The 15,091-nt window shown below is 44.3% G+C and overlaps 1 protein-coding gene across 1 annotated transcript in view; it reads right to left on the bottom strand.

The window, feature by feature from the left end:
- LOC138498435 (extracellular calcium-sensing receptor-like) overlaps window positions 1-15,091 on the bottom strand; it is a 239,954-nt gene that overhangs the window by 40,337 nt on the left and 184,526 nt on the right. The window contains exon 5 of the mRNA XM_069622190.1: window positions 2,610-2,733. Within this exon, the coding sequence (XP_069478291.1) occupies window positions 2,610-2,733 (124 nt within the window). The remainder of the gene's footprint in view (window positions 1-2,609; window positions 2,734-15,091) is intronic.

Raw genomic sequence — 15,091 nt, 5'->3', positions numbered from 1 at the left:
TAGGTCCACCTTGTCCTTTTGTATCGTCTCAACAATCTCTTTGACATTTAGGTGTTGATTTTCAAGCATAATGCCCTCTACCACTTTTAGCAGATCCTCAATGTTGTTTTCAGATTCCAAGGGAACTAGATTTACTTTAGTCATTTGATCACGAGGACCCCTTTGGTCTATTCCATTAACAACAGTTGCAGTCATAGTAGCACTAGTAAATGGAGTGGTATCACATATTCCTTTGGTCTTATGATATACGCCTTTATTAACCGTGAGTGATTTAGCATATGTGGGACAACTTTTGACCTCCAGCAATTTCTTACTGAAGTCCACTAGCTCTCCCCCATTGAGTCCTCTACCAGTTCTGTCATTGTTCTTTTTCTCCACTGGTTCTGACTTATCGTTATTACCTATCGTATTTTTGAATATATCAAAGATGTCATTCAATCCGCATTCCAGGTTGTTCATCGTTCCAACCTGGGATATTTTTTCATTACATCAAACATCCATCCCTCCCCCTCATGATAATCATTTTGAGTGGCTTGTTCGACCAAATGGATACTCTGGGGGGTATTTGTCAAATCCACCCTCTCCTCCTCCTGTCTACCTAGTATAACATCTTGCCTGAACTTCTCACTTGTTTCGATTTCTATCAAGTGTTTAAAATCTACATCTCTCAAAAATGTTCTTGATGTTCTATTTTTCTGTTCATTTTTTTCCATTTTATTAATCATCTTTTTAGCTTGTTTTTTCGCAGCCTTATTGTTGATTTTACCAAACTGAGGGTCCTGCAACGGGTCCTCTACTCCTTTCTTTGTTGCAACCTTCCCAGGATCGTCCTGCTGCCCCTCCACAGTATCTTTACTTTTAATCTCTTTCAAATGATCCTCAGGTACTGGTTTCAATGCCTTACCTAATCCCTGGACGATGTCTTTACTAATTCTGCCCCCCTCCCTACCTGGCCCATCCCTTGATCCTAACATCGTACCCTTACATGTCTCCTGTAATTTGGGAAGAAAGCCAACCACCAGACGTTGCGGTAGATCCTCCATATTTTTGGCAATCATAACTAAAACTTAAATTTGTTTTCTTAATTCCGATAATATAGCTCTATTGAGGATTCCCACCGTAGTGTGTAAATCCACAATACTAGCAATCTCTAAGCCACTACCTAATTCAAAATCGTATAAATTGTTCTTTAACGTATGGTCTGGGATAGAGATAGGAGGGGTATCAACAAATTGGGTCGGACCCTCATTATTTTTAGGTAATTCGCCCTCCTCCCTGGTAAAATCGAAGAGGACGTCTTCCCCGAATAGAGGTTGGGAGAGATGCATCTCTATTTCTGCATTTTTCATTTCTACAGAGCAGTCTTGCGCGCACTGCGTCAGCTCCTCCTCCTCTTCCACCCCTGGTAGGGGCAAAGAGAGAGCAGCAGCCCGCACCAGGCTAGCCCTGCGTGTACTCACAGCATTAAAAAAGTCAGCACCATGTTCCTTTCTAATCGCAGGCATCTTGTTTCTCCTCATGACCAAAAACTGTTCCCTTGGTACCAGTACACAAAATCAATCAAATAATTCCAAACAATGCCAAACCTGACAGTGTGCGAGCTCACCGCTCCCCGTACACCCGAACAGCCAAACAGCCGTATCACTTGGAGTCCTCCCTTCGAGTGCCCGCGCACGGGTGCGCACAGTACTACCCAGTGATAAGGCTGTGCAGACGTCGGGTGGGTGGAGCAGTCAACCGCAACGTAGCACATTCAATCTACAGGCAAAAGGAACAGAATACCATCAGTATTACTCAGAGCGGCTCATGCCATGAACAGCAAGAAACATTTCCAGCAAGAAACATGTACGGCAAGAAACATAACACTTGCCCTTAACAACCAGATAGAGTCCAATGCAACAACAACAATGTCTGCGTTAGTTTCGCCATTTCCACACACAGAAGTGCTTCCTCTCGCGCATACAGGACCCAAAGCCCCTCACCAACTCCCATAGCTCTCAACCATTTGAGTCGCAAAAGCGGGTGAAAACACCCGATTTTGTTTTTGGCGGGTGAGAGGCCCATTGAAATGAATGGGCCTGCAGGAGGCTTGGCGGGTGAGTCCACACTTTACAAGGCGGGTGACACCCGCCAAAAGCGTGTGAGTTGAGAGCTATGAACTCCACAAAACGTAAGTCCACTGCAAGCGGGCTCCAGCCAAACAGACGTATCACTTGGAGTCCTCACTTCGAGTGCACACCTTGATCTCTGATTTACTCCTTATCTCCTCTGAGCTAAATTCTGAATTTAGTGACTCACATCCTGTGCAACCTACATGGATCCTCCTTGGCTATCAATGCAAAAGCTCTTCTTTCCTCCTCATCTCTTTATTTCCAACCCTCACCTTACCCAGCTGACCGCATCACCCATTTTTCGCTCTCTCAGCCCCCAGCTCCTCCTACTCTTCCCCTCCTTGGGGCACTTTAAAGATTCATGTCCTAAACATGTCAAATCACTGTCAGCCAAACAAAAATGTAAACAAACTAGCAACCACATCTTATTTTTTGCAAGCCCGACAACTGAAGAGCTGCCTCAGCACATGCTTAATATATATATTGGGTTTGACATACCTGTCTTGTTGGAAATCTGCCCCTCTGAACATGGGATGCAGTCGAAGCAGCAGCTGGGCTGACCCAGTAACGAAGACTTTCTGTATCCAGCCGGACAGGGCTTACTGCAGACGGAGATGGGCACCTGTGTAAGTTATACAACTGTGTGAAAACCTAATCCCAAGAAGGTGGTGTATAATTTGAGAGGATAACATATTTATCACATGAGTTAATGCCTGTTCTCTTTTAATTCCTAATATGTTATTATAAGGTCTTGTGAGTCTGTGTACCCTTTTTTCTGTGTGTACTAGTGTGCATGTGCCATATTCCTGTGCCCCGGGCTTTCTCCCACTCTTCTGTACCTTGTCCCCCTTCAATTCATGCTGTCATGCAGTTTTCAATGCCACCGCTGCTTTCCAAGACTTTTGGGGTCCCTATTCCCATGCCCCCTCATATCACACATGGACTCTGATGGTCACGTCTCTCTTCCTGTGTGTTTATCTGTGTCTCCAATTAATATGCGCAGTACTTGAGAGAAACATTTGGACATGTGATCTGTTTTTCTCACTGGAATTTCTTGTGTTAGCAAGCAATTCCTAAGAGATTCCTGTGTAATTTTGTATTGAAATGTATCTGTTAAAGTTTTTTTTATAAACTAGTGACCCAAAAAATAATACCCATGAAAAATGGCGATCTTGACAGTGCCTTGTAATGCAGAAATGCATTGCACCTGTTCAAGATCGCAGCCATCCAAATGCCCCAGAAGTATGTCTGCTAGAAAACATTGCAAGAAATATCATGTTACCTAAAATGTGACTACACTATGATTCAGAACTAGAGGGATGCCGATGCTTTCTTTCCTGACTGCTCTGAGCGTGGCAGCTGAACGGCCGCCATCTTGAGGAGGTGCAATGCATTATAGCATAAGAATTGTGTACATGTACCGCAGATACTCAAATAGTTCAGGTCTTTGCACACAACTATGACATTAAGATTACATACTGTTATGCTCTCCATAAAAAAGACAAACAGTGCTCTGCTCGCGAGAAGCCAACTTGAATTCCAAAATGTCATTGTTGGGGAGTAAATTAAACCTGAATTTGAAAAATTGAGTTTTCCAATGAAGGTTTGGAAAACGCTTAAAGTGTAAAGGCAAAAAACGAAATGTTTCCTCTACAGTTGCTAAATGTGGATATACTTTATACCTTCGCATTGATTCACGCATCGGAAAGTCCTATGATTCTTTGTTCACCAATATTTGATTGGCGAGAAAATCCCAAGACTCCGGAGGACATCACAAGACTCCTGAGGACATCCCAAGACTCCTGAGGACATCCCAAGAGTCCTGAGGACATCCCAAGACTCCTGAGGACATCCCAAGACTCCTGAGGACATCCCAAGACTCCGGAGGACATCTCACGACTCCTGAGGACATCCCAAGACTCCTGAGGACATCCCAAGAGTCCTGAGGACATCTTCAGAAGACTGCATGAGTTCAATGAAAGCCTCAGGAGTTTTCTTGGACTTTCATATAAAGAGAATTTAGGAGGATCCAGCAATTTAATACACCATTTTAAAAACCGCTGCTTCACTATTGCTGACCAAGGTAGAAGGCCAAGCTCACAATGGTAAGGGGTACGCGTCTCCATAACAGACCCCCAAGCTTACTGCGCATTTTCCCATCAGCAAAATCTCCAAATTCTAGACCATCGAGCATTGCAGGTGTTACCTTTACTTTGTAATATTTAATAATTGGTATCAACTAACGTTTACCAAATGTATAATGAATTCTCCTTAATTGGGCTGCAAATATAATGGCCTTCGGTTTTAATCTTATAAATTCAGAATGGAGGGATACATTCCTGTCTTGCCTGTTTACCAACTGATCTCTATTGGAGCGGAGGGAGGGGATCCATTTGAGCATGGCCCCCTTTCAGCCACTAGATCATTATTGTGTTATTGTCGTGGACTACCCAAGCTTGTGCAGTGGACTAGATATCTAGGGGCATTCACTGGCAAGCTGCACACAAGATGGGCACAATACGGGACCCAAGTAAATTGCTTAAGCCAGAGTGCTCCGCAAGTCAAGGAGGCAGCAAGTGTGCTTCTCTTGTGGCATAGAAGCTGCAAACATATGTAAAGGAGACAGCATGAAAATAATAATAATAATAATGATAATAATAATAGAAGAGGCAGTGTGGAAATAATTGAACCGCTTGCTGAAAATCTCTGCAAGATTTTAAACTTTTTGCAAGATTTCACCCATCTTGTGGGATTATGGGCAGTTATTTTAGGGGCAGCTCGGCTTACCGGTAACGATCAGTACATCGTCCTGAAGAGAGAACGATCTGGATTAGCGCTCTTCATTTTGGTGAACCAGGAGATAAGGTGAAGGTCACAGGATTCATGTGATCAAGTGATCTTGTAAAACTGAGAGACAGTGATTAATAGAACAGCAAAAGGAAGCGATTTGGGATAAAATGGAGAAACTGTGAGATACCGCAAAACTTGGACATTTTGGGAAACCCTGACACTAATGCACAAAGCCTCAAACCAAGAGGCATAAAATATTACCAGGGCAAGCTATTGAGCTATAAAGCATGGGGGAGAGGGGATCTCAGTAGTTTGGAGGTAGTCTGGAACAGAACAAACTGTAAGAAACATGAAGTTAAGCCTTCCCAAAAGCACCACATCCAAAAGGGGAAGAAATATTGAGTCCATTCTTGAGTACATTCATTTTCAGTATCTAGGGTGCAGGTATATCAGGGGGGTATGGAAAGTGCTAAGGACAATATTGACAAGGGGTGGGAAACGTATAATTTTCACAGCTCTTGAAGTTTAGAGAGAGTGTCCAGTTCCCAAGATGAACCAGCCAATCAGTGCTGATGATAGACACAGACTCGATGGCAAGCAGGCAAATAGGAAAGAGACCAGGCCTATCAAAGACTCCTATCAAAACACCTGGTACAGCATTGTGGGGAGGGGGGCTTGTTGGCTCCAGCTGGCTCTTGCAGAAGATTAGTGATCTGCAGTGAAAACACTGGCAGAGAGATCATGATGAATTAGGGTCTTCGCCTAGTTCTTGTCTTTACAATCTCTCCTAGTGTTTAGGAAGGAGATGAGGGCAGTCCCAGAGTCACTCGCGTGCTTGGCAATGTCTCTGTGCAGCTTTGTGCAAGGATTCTGATGTTGTGTCATCCACACTGTTTGCTTTGCATGAGAAGCTGATGGGGAAAAGGGGACTGTTATAGTAAGTGTTTGATGATTGCGACATGGAAGTGTGTGGGGATGGTACCGAGTTTCAAGGAAGCATTAAGAGAGGAAGTACTTTACTGAGGCAGTATAGAGAGTAGGCCCTGACCTGAAGGTGGGCATGGTCATCATGGGACCCCGCGAGGTGACTGCACTTGTGATGGGTGGGAAGTGCCTTAGAGATGAGCTCGGGCATTGGATGCTTGTATCTGGGGGGACGACTGGTCTAGGGACCTTGCAGGGAACAGTGAGTGGTTGGGTTCTTTGAATCTGATGTCCTGATGAATCTTGATTGGTTTGATTGTATCCTACAGCACTTCCTTGTGCACCGCCTTCTAAAAAAGCCTTCTGCCAATCCTACCTGTCTGACAAACTATCGCCTGATATCCAGCACTGCTTTCCTGGGCAAACTCCTGGAAAAGCTGGCCATCTCCCCGTTTATTCTCCACACTGAATCTGTTGGTTGTCTCCATGACCACCAGGCTGGCTTCAGAGCAGCCAGAGGCACAGAAACCACTCTCCTGAACTCCCGTGAAGAACTGCTCTCCAACCTTGACTCTAGCCTTCCTTTTGTCCTCATTCTCCTTGATCTTTCCTCTGCTTTCGACACAGTGAATCATGCCATCCTGATCAATCAACTCCATGAGAACATGGGCATATGGGCATCATGGGACAGTCCTTGGAGTGGTTGACCTCCTTCCTCCTGGACCGACCTTCCCAGGTTCAACTTGGCTTCTTTTGCTCCACCATCTCCCTCTCCACGTGTTGTTCCCCGGGGCTCTGACCTCACACCCTGGCTCTTCAATATCTATATGTCCCCTTTGGCCCCCTTTGACCCTTTGGCCCACCTGATCTCTACCTTCTCTTCTAACTATTAGTGTTATGCAGATGACACCCAGCTCTCTTTTAGGCTCTCTTCAGTCTCCTCTTCCCTCTTGCTCATTCCTGACTGTCTATCTACGATTCAGGATTGTTGCGCCTCCAATGATCTCTCCCACATCAATCCGATTTAGCAGGAGAGTCAAGCACAGTTGTGTCCTTAGTCCCCTGCTATTTGATTGATATCTGACAGACCTACCGTCCAGCAGGGTACATGCACAATCCAATTGTCTTCATAGAGATGGGGATACTAATATATCATTGCTCTTATAAGCAGACAATTTGATTGTTTTGATAGTACTTTCTGACGTATGAGAAACATGATAAATGAGTTGCAGGCCTACAGCTTGGAAAACAACCTGATCATCAATCTAAACAAAACTAAAGTGATGCTGGTAGCCCACCGTAAGATAAACAGAAGATGTGTAACATTCTAGGTAACATTCAATATACCAGCAGTTATAGATAAAAAGAGAGATGATGTGTACCATTCTAGGTAACAATCAATATACAGCAGTTATATACAAACAGAGTGAAGATGTGTACCATTCTAGGTAACATTGAATATTCCAGCAGTTATAGATAAAGTTGGATCTGGACCAACGACAACTAACAAACTGAACCCTTGCACTAGGCCCTGGATCACTGCATACAACTGCCTTGATATTTCTGAAATATGGACTGCAGACCATCTCACTGCCCTCTGTGGGTTGTGAGGTACCACTATCTTGTGCTTTTGTATATATGTACTGTAAATATGGTAACATGACTTGTATTGCATCAGCTATTTGTATCCTCTGTATGTAACTTAAGCTTAACTAATCTTGTACCTGCTGTGCCCGGCTACCCCTGGGTTTGGAGCGCATTATCAAATAATAAACATAAACATAAACATAAGATGTGTACCTTTCTAGGTAACATTCAATATACCAGCAGTAATAGATAAAAAGAGAGAAGATGTGTCCATTCTAGGTAACATTTAAGCCAAACAGAGAGAACATGTGTATCATTCTAGGTAACATTCAATATACCAGCAGTTATAGATGAACAGAGAGAAAAGGTGTACCATTCTAGGTAATATTCAAGACAAACAGAGAGAAGATGTGTAACTTTCTAGGTAACATTCAATATACCAGCAGTTATTGACAAACAGAGTGAAGATATGTACCATTCTAGGTAACTTTCAATATACCAGCAGTTATAGATACACAGAGAAAATAGATATACCATTCTAGGTAACATTCAAGACAAACAGAGTGAAGATGTGTAACTTTCTAGGTAACATTCAATATACCAGAAGTTATAGCTAAACAGAGAGAAGAGATGTACCATTCTAGGTAACATTCAAGACAAACAGAGTGAAGATGTGTAACTTTCTAGGTAACATTCAATATACCAGAAGTTATAGCTAAACAGAGAGAAGAGATGTACCATTCTAGGTAACTTTCAAAATACCAGCAGTTATAGACAAACAGAGAGAAGATTTATACCATTCTAGGTAACATTCAATATACCAGCAGTTATTGACAAACAGAGTGAAGATATGTACCATTCTAGGTAACTTTCAATATACCAGCAGTTATAGATACACAGAGAAAATAGATGTACCATTCTAGGTAACATTCAAGACAAACAGAGTGAAGATATGTAACTTTCTAGGTAACATTCAATATACCAGAAGTTATAGCTAAACAGAGAGAAGAGATGTACCATTCTAGGTAACTTTCAAAATACCAGCAGTTATAGACAAACAGAGAGAAGATTTATGCCATTCTAGGTAACATTCAATAAACCAGCAGTTATTGACAAACAGAGTGAAGATATGTACCATTCTAGGTAACTTTCAATATACCAGCAGTTATAGATACACAGAGAAAATAGATGTACCATTCTAGGTAACATTCAAGACAAATAGAGTGAAGATGTGTAACTTTCTAGGTAACATTCAATATACCAGAAGTTATAGCTAAACAGAGAGAAGAGATGTACCATTCTAGGTAACATTCAAGATAAACAGAGAGAAGATGTATACCATTCTAGGTAACATTCAAGATAAACAGAGTGAAGGTGTGTACCATTCTAGGTAACATTCAATATACCAGCAGTTATGTTTATCGAGGCCTGGACTTTTCCTCTACTGGGATTATTCGTTTATCATTGAAGCTAAAACCAGAAAGGCCAAACAATTCACTGGCCTGATTGTACAGATTTGCCACTCAGACCGCTGGGTTTACCATGAAAGGGGTTTTAATGTTATACAACTAATGCTTTTGCCAGGCAGTTTTATATGAGCTTGAATCACTGACCATGAATAATTGGGTGTGGTTAAATCGAATACAAGCCTTTTTTGGCAGAAGATGTTGCAACTACCGCAATCTATATCGATGCAATACCTGGGCTTGGAATTGTGTATCATCTCTATTCGGGGAATGGCACTTAGGAAGCGCAGTGCACTGTACATTCAAACTAGGACTGCTCCTAAATGGACAATACTCTGTTTGCTGGGAGAAGGTGTTGGGGGGTACAATGATGGGGAGTGAGTATGAGGCTTTTCTACAGGAGCTATTTTAGAACAGTGATTGGGCTCCCCAGTTCGCTCCCCCATCCTCGTTGGGAGGACTTACTGCTGATTTAACAGAAAATGAAGCTTTGGGACTGGAACACCAATTTGAGCATTTGTATACCCTGAAGCACTATGTACTGGCAGCAAAAGTATCTTACAATTACTTGAAACCACAGTCGTATTTGTTGCTATGCCCACATCCAATAGTACATCGTTTTCTCATACAGCTACGCATAAACCAGCCACCACTTCACTCTACCGTTGTCAGATTTGCTGTAAGAAGGATATTCCTGAGACCCCTGGGCATGTCCTCACCAGCTGGCCTGGCCTGGGACCTGTTCACATCAAGGAGCTTGGGTCTCTAGTTCACAATTGTGACTCAATAAAATCCAAGTCATTCTGGGCATACTGTTTGAACGCTGCTTCTACCGCTGCGTACTTGGCTCTGCATCAAGTATGGCTACGATCAAAGGAGTTGCTGGGGATCAAATGTTTTAGTTTCAATTCTGAGTTTATTTTGAAAGTGATAGCAGGATGTATTTTTATATGTGTTTTTAGGCACTTTATATATATATATATATATATATATATATATATATATATATATATATATATATATATATATATATATATATATATATATATATTTATATATTGTATGGGAGGATAGGTCCAAAAGACCCCCCCTCCCCTGCACTCCCCTCCTTGTAAGTGTCCATGGCTCGCCAGGGACCCCCCCTCGCCGCCTGGGCCCGGGTGGCGGGTGGACCACTGGCCGACACATCAACCAAAATGTGCTATAATACATTAGGCCCTGGAAACCATTTTTTCATAACCAGGACTCCATCTTGAAACACGAGTCCTTGCACGCTGTAGCACAGCCGCCATACAGAGAGTACTCGCCTACCCTTGTTGCCTCCGCTCCATGGCAGATCCGCTGAAAGCCCATTCCCATGAGCAGTCAGACATGAACAAGTATCAGAGCAAACACTGTATCATTCACCTTCCGCAGTACATCATTATCCCCGGCGTGACCCGGCTAGCGGGGAAAGCTTGGAAGATAACTGTAAATCGTCTCCAATAGAACAAAGCCTTGATCCTGCAGTATACGATGAGTATGAAAAATACATTGCGGTAATGTCTCGTTGCACACGACCCCTTACCTAAGTTTATAGATAATCAAAGACTTAATAAATGTACCTTCACTTGGTAGACTGTACAGAACGCTTAACCTTTATGATAACATGCGGGTAATAATGGGCCACCCGGCTCGATACTATGTGCTTTTATAACAAAATGTAAAGAGGCCAACGTAATAATGAACTAATGCTGCTAAGTGTGAAGGAGAACAGGTACGACAGTGCTACATGCATATACAAGATATGTACGAAATATATGCAACAACATGAGCTATGAGTAAAATATGTAGTATCGTTCCTAACTGTAATGATCTGTTGTTCCTGAGTGCTCCACCAAACCTAATGCTACCTCAACCGTCATTTAAACCATTGTTACGTGAACGCTGCTATTGTGTGAATACTTACTCTTTTAGTGATGACCTAGAACATTGATATACTGTCAGTTAACCCATATGGAGTGAATATGTAAAGGTGTTGTTAGTATAAACGTATGATTCTTTGCAAACGCAGTAAGCATGAAACGTATTCCTTTTCTTTTTATATAACGTGCAGCACACTAGGTGAAAATCATTGCTGGCATACCCAAGGTCACCTCCCCTCCCCTCACACCAAGGCATGCCAGGGGGAGCCAAGCCCCAAGCTACATAGCCTCGCCTCCCCCAATTCGGCTAGAGCCGCTTCAAGCATTCACGTTCCCCCGCAGCTTACATAGCCAGGGTCAACCACCCGAAGTATTTACAACCGAGCCCTAAAAATGCTGCCCTAGTTGAAAGGCCAGAGGTGCTCCCACAGCGGTTCAATGGCCCACCAGTCCACCGCAAATGAATGGCCCTTGCAAACAGACACCTAATATTGTACTAACACGGTGTAAAAGCATCTATCAATACTTCTAACAAGACCCAAACACTGGACAGTTCACCTCATGCCCTGAGATCTGATCCCATGGCCTATGATACCTAATCACCAGGATGAAAGTAACCGTGTCTTGATGCATTAGCAAATGTCTCTCTTAACGTGCATTCCTCCTGTGTCTTAGTAACCTCTTGAGTAACCTTTTGTAGGATTTACAGGACAATCAGGATCACGATAACATGAGTGAATGTTGTGTGTGTGGCCACAAGGGCAGAAAGCCAAGAATAACGTTCATTATTGACACTGATCGCATCCGGCCTGGTGGCAGCTCCCAGATGAGCCCAGCTGACCTCTCTACCCCACGTTGGCACCGCGATGACGTCCACCAACCGCGAAGCGCTGCACCTATAGCTAGTCGACGCCACCCAATCCCTCCAAACATGTGCCCCCTATAGTGTGTAGGCTCTAATGATGTGTTTTGTAAATATAAACACCTGTCTTTGCGATTGTCAGACAGGGCGCTCTCAGAGATTGCAGAGTCCTTTGCATGCCCTATTTGATTTAGATAAACTCCATTTACCTTCACCCGCAATTGGTCCTAGTCTTATTCATTCCTTGGGAGAGTCCATTATTGCCTCTCATTGCGGGGAGGGTAGTGCCATTTGGGGATGCTCGCCTTCAGTGGTGACCCCGAATGCGTGATTTCCATTTCTTAAATATATCCCTTTCGTCCCCTCTGGCATGAAATTCTCTGGTCGAAAAGGGAGACGCACGGCGCGCCCGCTCAGGAGAACTGCCCGCCTACGGCAACTGGTACGCTTAGAAGTGTGCACTGTAACGCTCACCTGACTCCCACGGAGGCGCTGGCCTGGTTCGCGCTGCTGTGACCTCTTCTAAGGTGATGCGCAGGGTTCGGAAGACGGACTGGACCTGGCCCCCAAATCTGGCTTGTCTGGCTTGCAGAAGTATCCTTCTTAGGGTCTGGAAGGACGAGCTCTCCATCCTGCTTCTGATGCAGGGGCGCGTTGGTATCCAGTTACTTCACTGGATTTTCGGATTGGTGAGAACCAAACTTGCTTGGCTTCCAGGTAAGTTTTTTGATAAGAGGTTCCCCTTGTGTCCATGCATTAATGTACTAATGCTAGTGTCTTTTTCCCCATAGGGGCCGGGGTACGGAATGCCGGGGAATAGGCACCGACCCGAGATGAGAGGTGAAATCCTTGTAGAAATCAGGTAAGTCTTTAATGAGCATTTTTTGGTAATGTCTTTTCATTCGCTCATTAACGCTGATGTCTTTTTTTCCCCTTAGGGGCTGGGGTCTGGAAATGCCAGGATGCGACGCGGACCCGAAATGAAGAGGGAATGAATCAACAGGCAAGTCTTAACATGGAGATTTAGCTTTCTTTATTCCCTTCTCTCTCTCACCTTTTGTTCTTGTCTTTTTCTCCCTAGGCGCTGGGGGCGTGACTGCGAATCCGGATGATCGCTGCTGAACATGGAGGCACCCTGTAAAGGTGAGTGGAATGCGGCACTGCAGCGATCGACGCAATGAGCTTTTAAATAAAAGTCTTCCTCTTCAGGATTGTCGGCCAGATGTCTCCGGGATGCGGATTTAGCAGGTAAGGACTTTTCCTTCTTCTGTTCTCTTCTTCTCTTCCTTTGCAGGTGATCCAGGATGCTGGCAGGCGTGGCAGAAGTCAGGGTGCAGGAGCAGACACAGTGAGCGTCCAGCTGCTAGATGCAGAACAACGTGAAGCACGTGTGGCTGTTCGGGTGGGGTTTAAACAGCCTTGGAAGAAGTTCCAGGTATGTATCCTTCCTCCAATCAGGTATGTATCCTTCCCCGACCACGCCCGGGTGGTAAATTAGTCCCACAGGTAAAGTAGTTCCTTTCAGGCCTCAAGGAGGCCGGGATCCTGCAGCATGGTCTGCATCAGGTAAGTGCACCCAAGCACTCCCATAATGAGCCTGGCGCCTATGGCGCCAGGACTGATGTCTTTTATGAGCCTGGCGCCACAGGCGCCAGGACACTGTCCAAAGGGCCCCTACATGGGGTTGCTTGGTCTTTCCTTGGGGACTGGATGTCCGCTTTCGGGGACGCAGGGCTTGAACCGGCTCCCCGGGAGCGGGCATCATGACAGCACTCCCCCCCCAAGGCCCCTCCCAAGGTTGTTCCCTCCGGGGGTTTTGGTTTGTCTGGGAAGAGTCGGTGGAATTTCCTGACTAATCGAGGTGCATGCACATGGTCGCTGGGTTCCCACGACCTCTCCTGAGGTCCGTACCCCTTCCAATCAATTAGGTAGAACAGTTTTGACCTAAACATTTTTGAGTCTAAAATGTTCTTCACTTCGAATTCGGGCTCCCCATCTATTAGAATAGGTTCTGGAGGTTTGAGTAGTCGGGTTCCGGGTAACACTGGTTTCAGAAGTGACACATGAAAAACAGGGTGAATTTGCATACTAGCTGGTAAATCAAGTTTAACAGCCACTGGGTTAATTATTGCCGTAATAGAATAAGGTCCCAGATATTTTGGGTTAAAAGTTCGAGGCCCTTTGAGTGGTAAATGTCTGGTAGCTAACCACACTTGATCCCCAATCTGATACGGAGGTGCATCACTCCGATGTAGATCAGCATTCTCCTTGTATTTTCTCTTGGCTTGTTGTAAATGCGTAGTTGCCTCTTTGAAGGCTTGGGTAATTGTAGAATGCAGATGTTCTACTGCAGGCATTCCGAGGTTCTGAGGTGAGTCAAGGTTTGAGGTTCGAGGGTGATGCCCAAACAAAGTATAAAAAGGACTGTGGCCAGTTCCAGAGTGTACCGAATTATTATATGCGTATTCGGCTATCCAAAGAATGTCTTTCCAGTTGCTTTCAGATTGCTGTAACATACACCGTAAGTACTGCTCAAGGGTCTGATTTGTCCTCTCGGTCTGACCATTGGTCTGAGGGTGGGGACTGGTCGATAATCTTACGTCGATCTGCGCCATTTGACAACATTTGCGCCAGAAGTGGGAAATGAATTGGCTTCCCCGGTCAGAGATTAGTATAGATGGGAATCCATGTAGCCGAACAATATTTTCGAGGAATTCTTTGGCTGGGACAGAAGCTGAAGGTAAACCTTTCAAAGGAATAAAGTGGGCCATTTTGGAAAACAAATCCACAATTACCAGAAAAGTATTGTACCCCGAACAAGGAGGCAGGTCCGTAATAAAATCCATTGATAGGGTGTGCCAGGGTGCTGGCGGTATGTCTAGAGGTTGAAGGAGACCGGCTGGTCTTTTCTTTTGACTTTTATTTTGGGCGCAAACACCACAGGACATCACAAAAGATTTAACATCTTTTCGCCAAGAGGGCCACCAAAATTGTCGTTTCACCTTTTCCTCTGTCTTGGCAATACCGGGGTGTCCCTCTATTAATGTATCATGATAACCGGAAATAACTAGTTCGTGTAATTCCTTATGTGGCAGGAATAAGCGTCCTCGGAAATAAGTTAAACCATTATCTATGGTAAAGTCTGATCCCTTTTGTATCCAATCCTGTAAGGTTTTTGGGTCCAGGAGTTGTTTCACTCTGCCTTGAATGTCTTCTAGCGTCTGTAATGAAGTCATGCCTAGAATCCTCTGTTCGGGAATTATTGGTACTGGTTCTGAGTTTGTATCAGATTCTCCCATTCCAATTCGGGATAAGGCGTCTGCTTTGCCATTCTTGCAGCCAGGTCGATAGGTAATCACGAAATCAAATTCAGCGAAAAACACAGCCCATCGGAGCTGCCGTGATGACTGAGCCTTGTCGGTTTTCAAATACTGTAAATTCCGGTGA

This window comes from Ambystoma mexicanum, chromosome 5q (genome assembly GCF_040938575.1).
Source record: "Ambystoma mexicanum isolate Mex_15411 chromosome 5q, UKY_AmexF1_1, whole genome shotgun sequence".
NCBI lineage: Eukaryota > Metazoa > Chordata > Amphibia > Caudata > Ambystomatidae > Ambystoma > Ambystoma mexicanum.
This window is presented reverse-complemented; position numbering and strand designations above follow the sequence as displayed.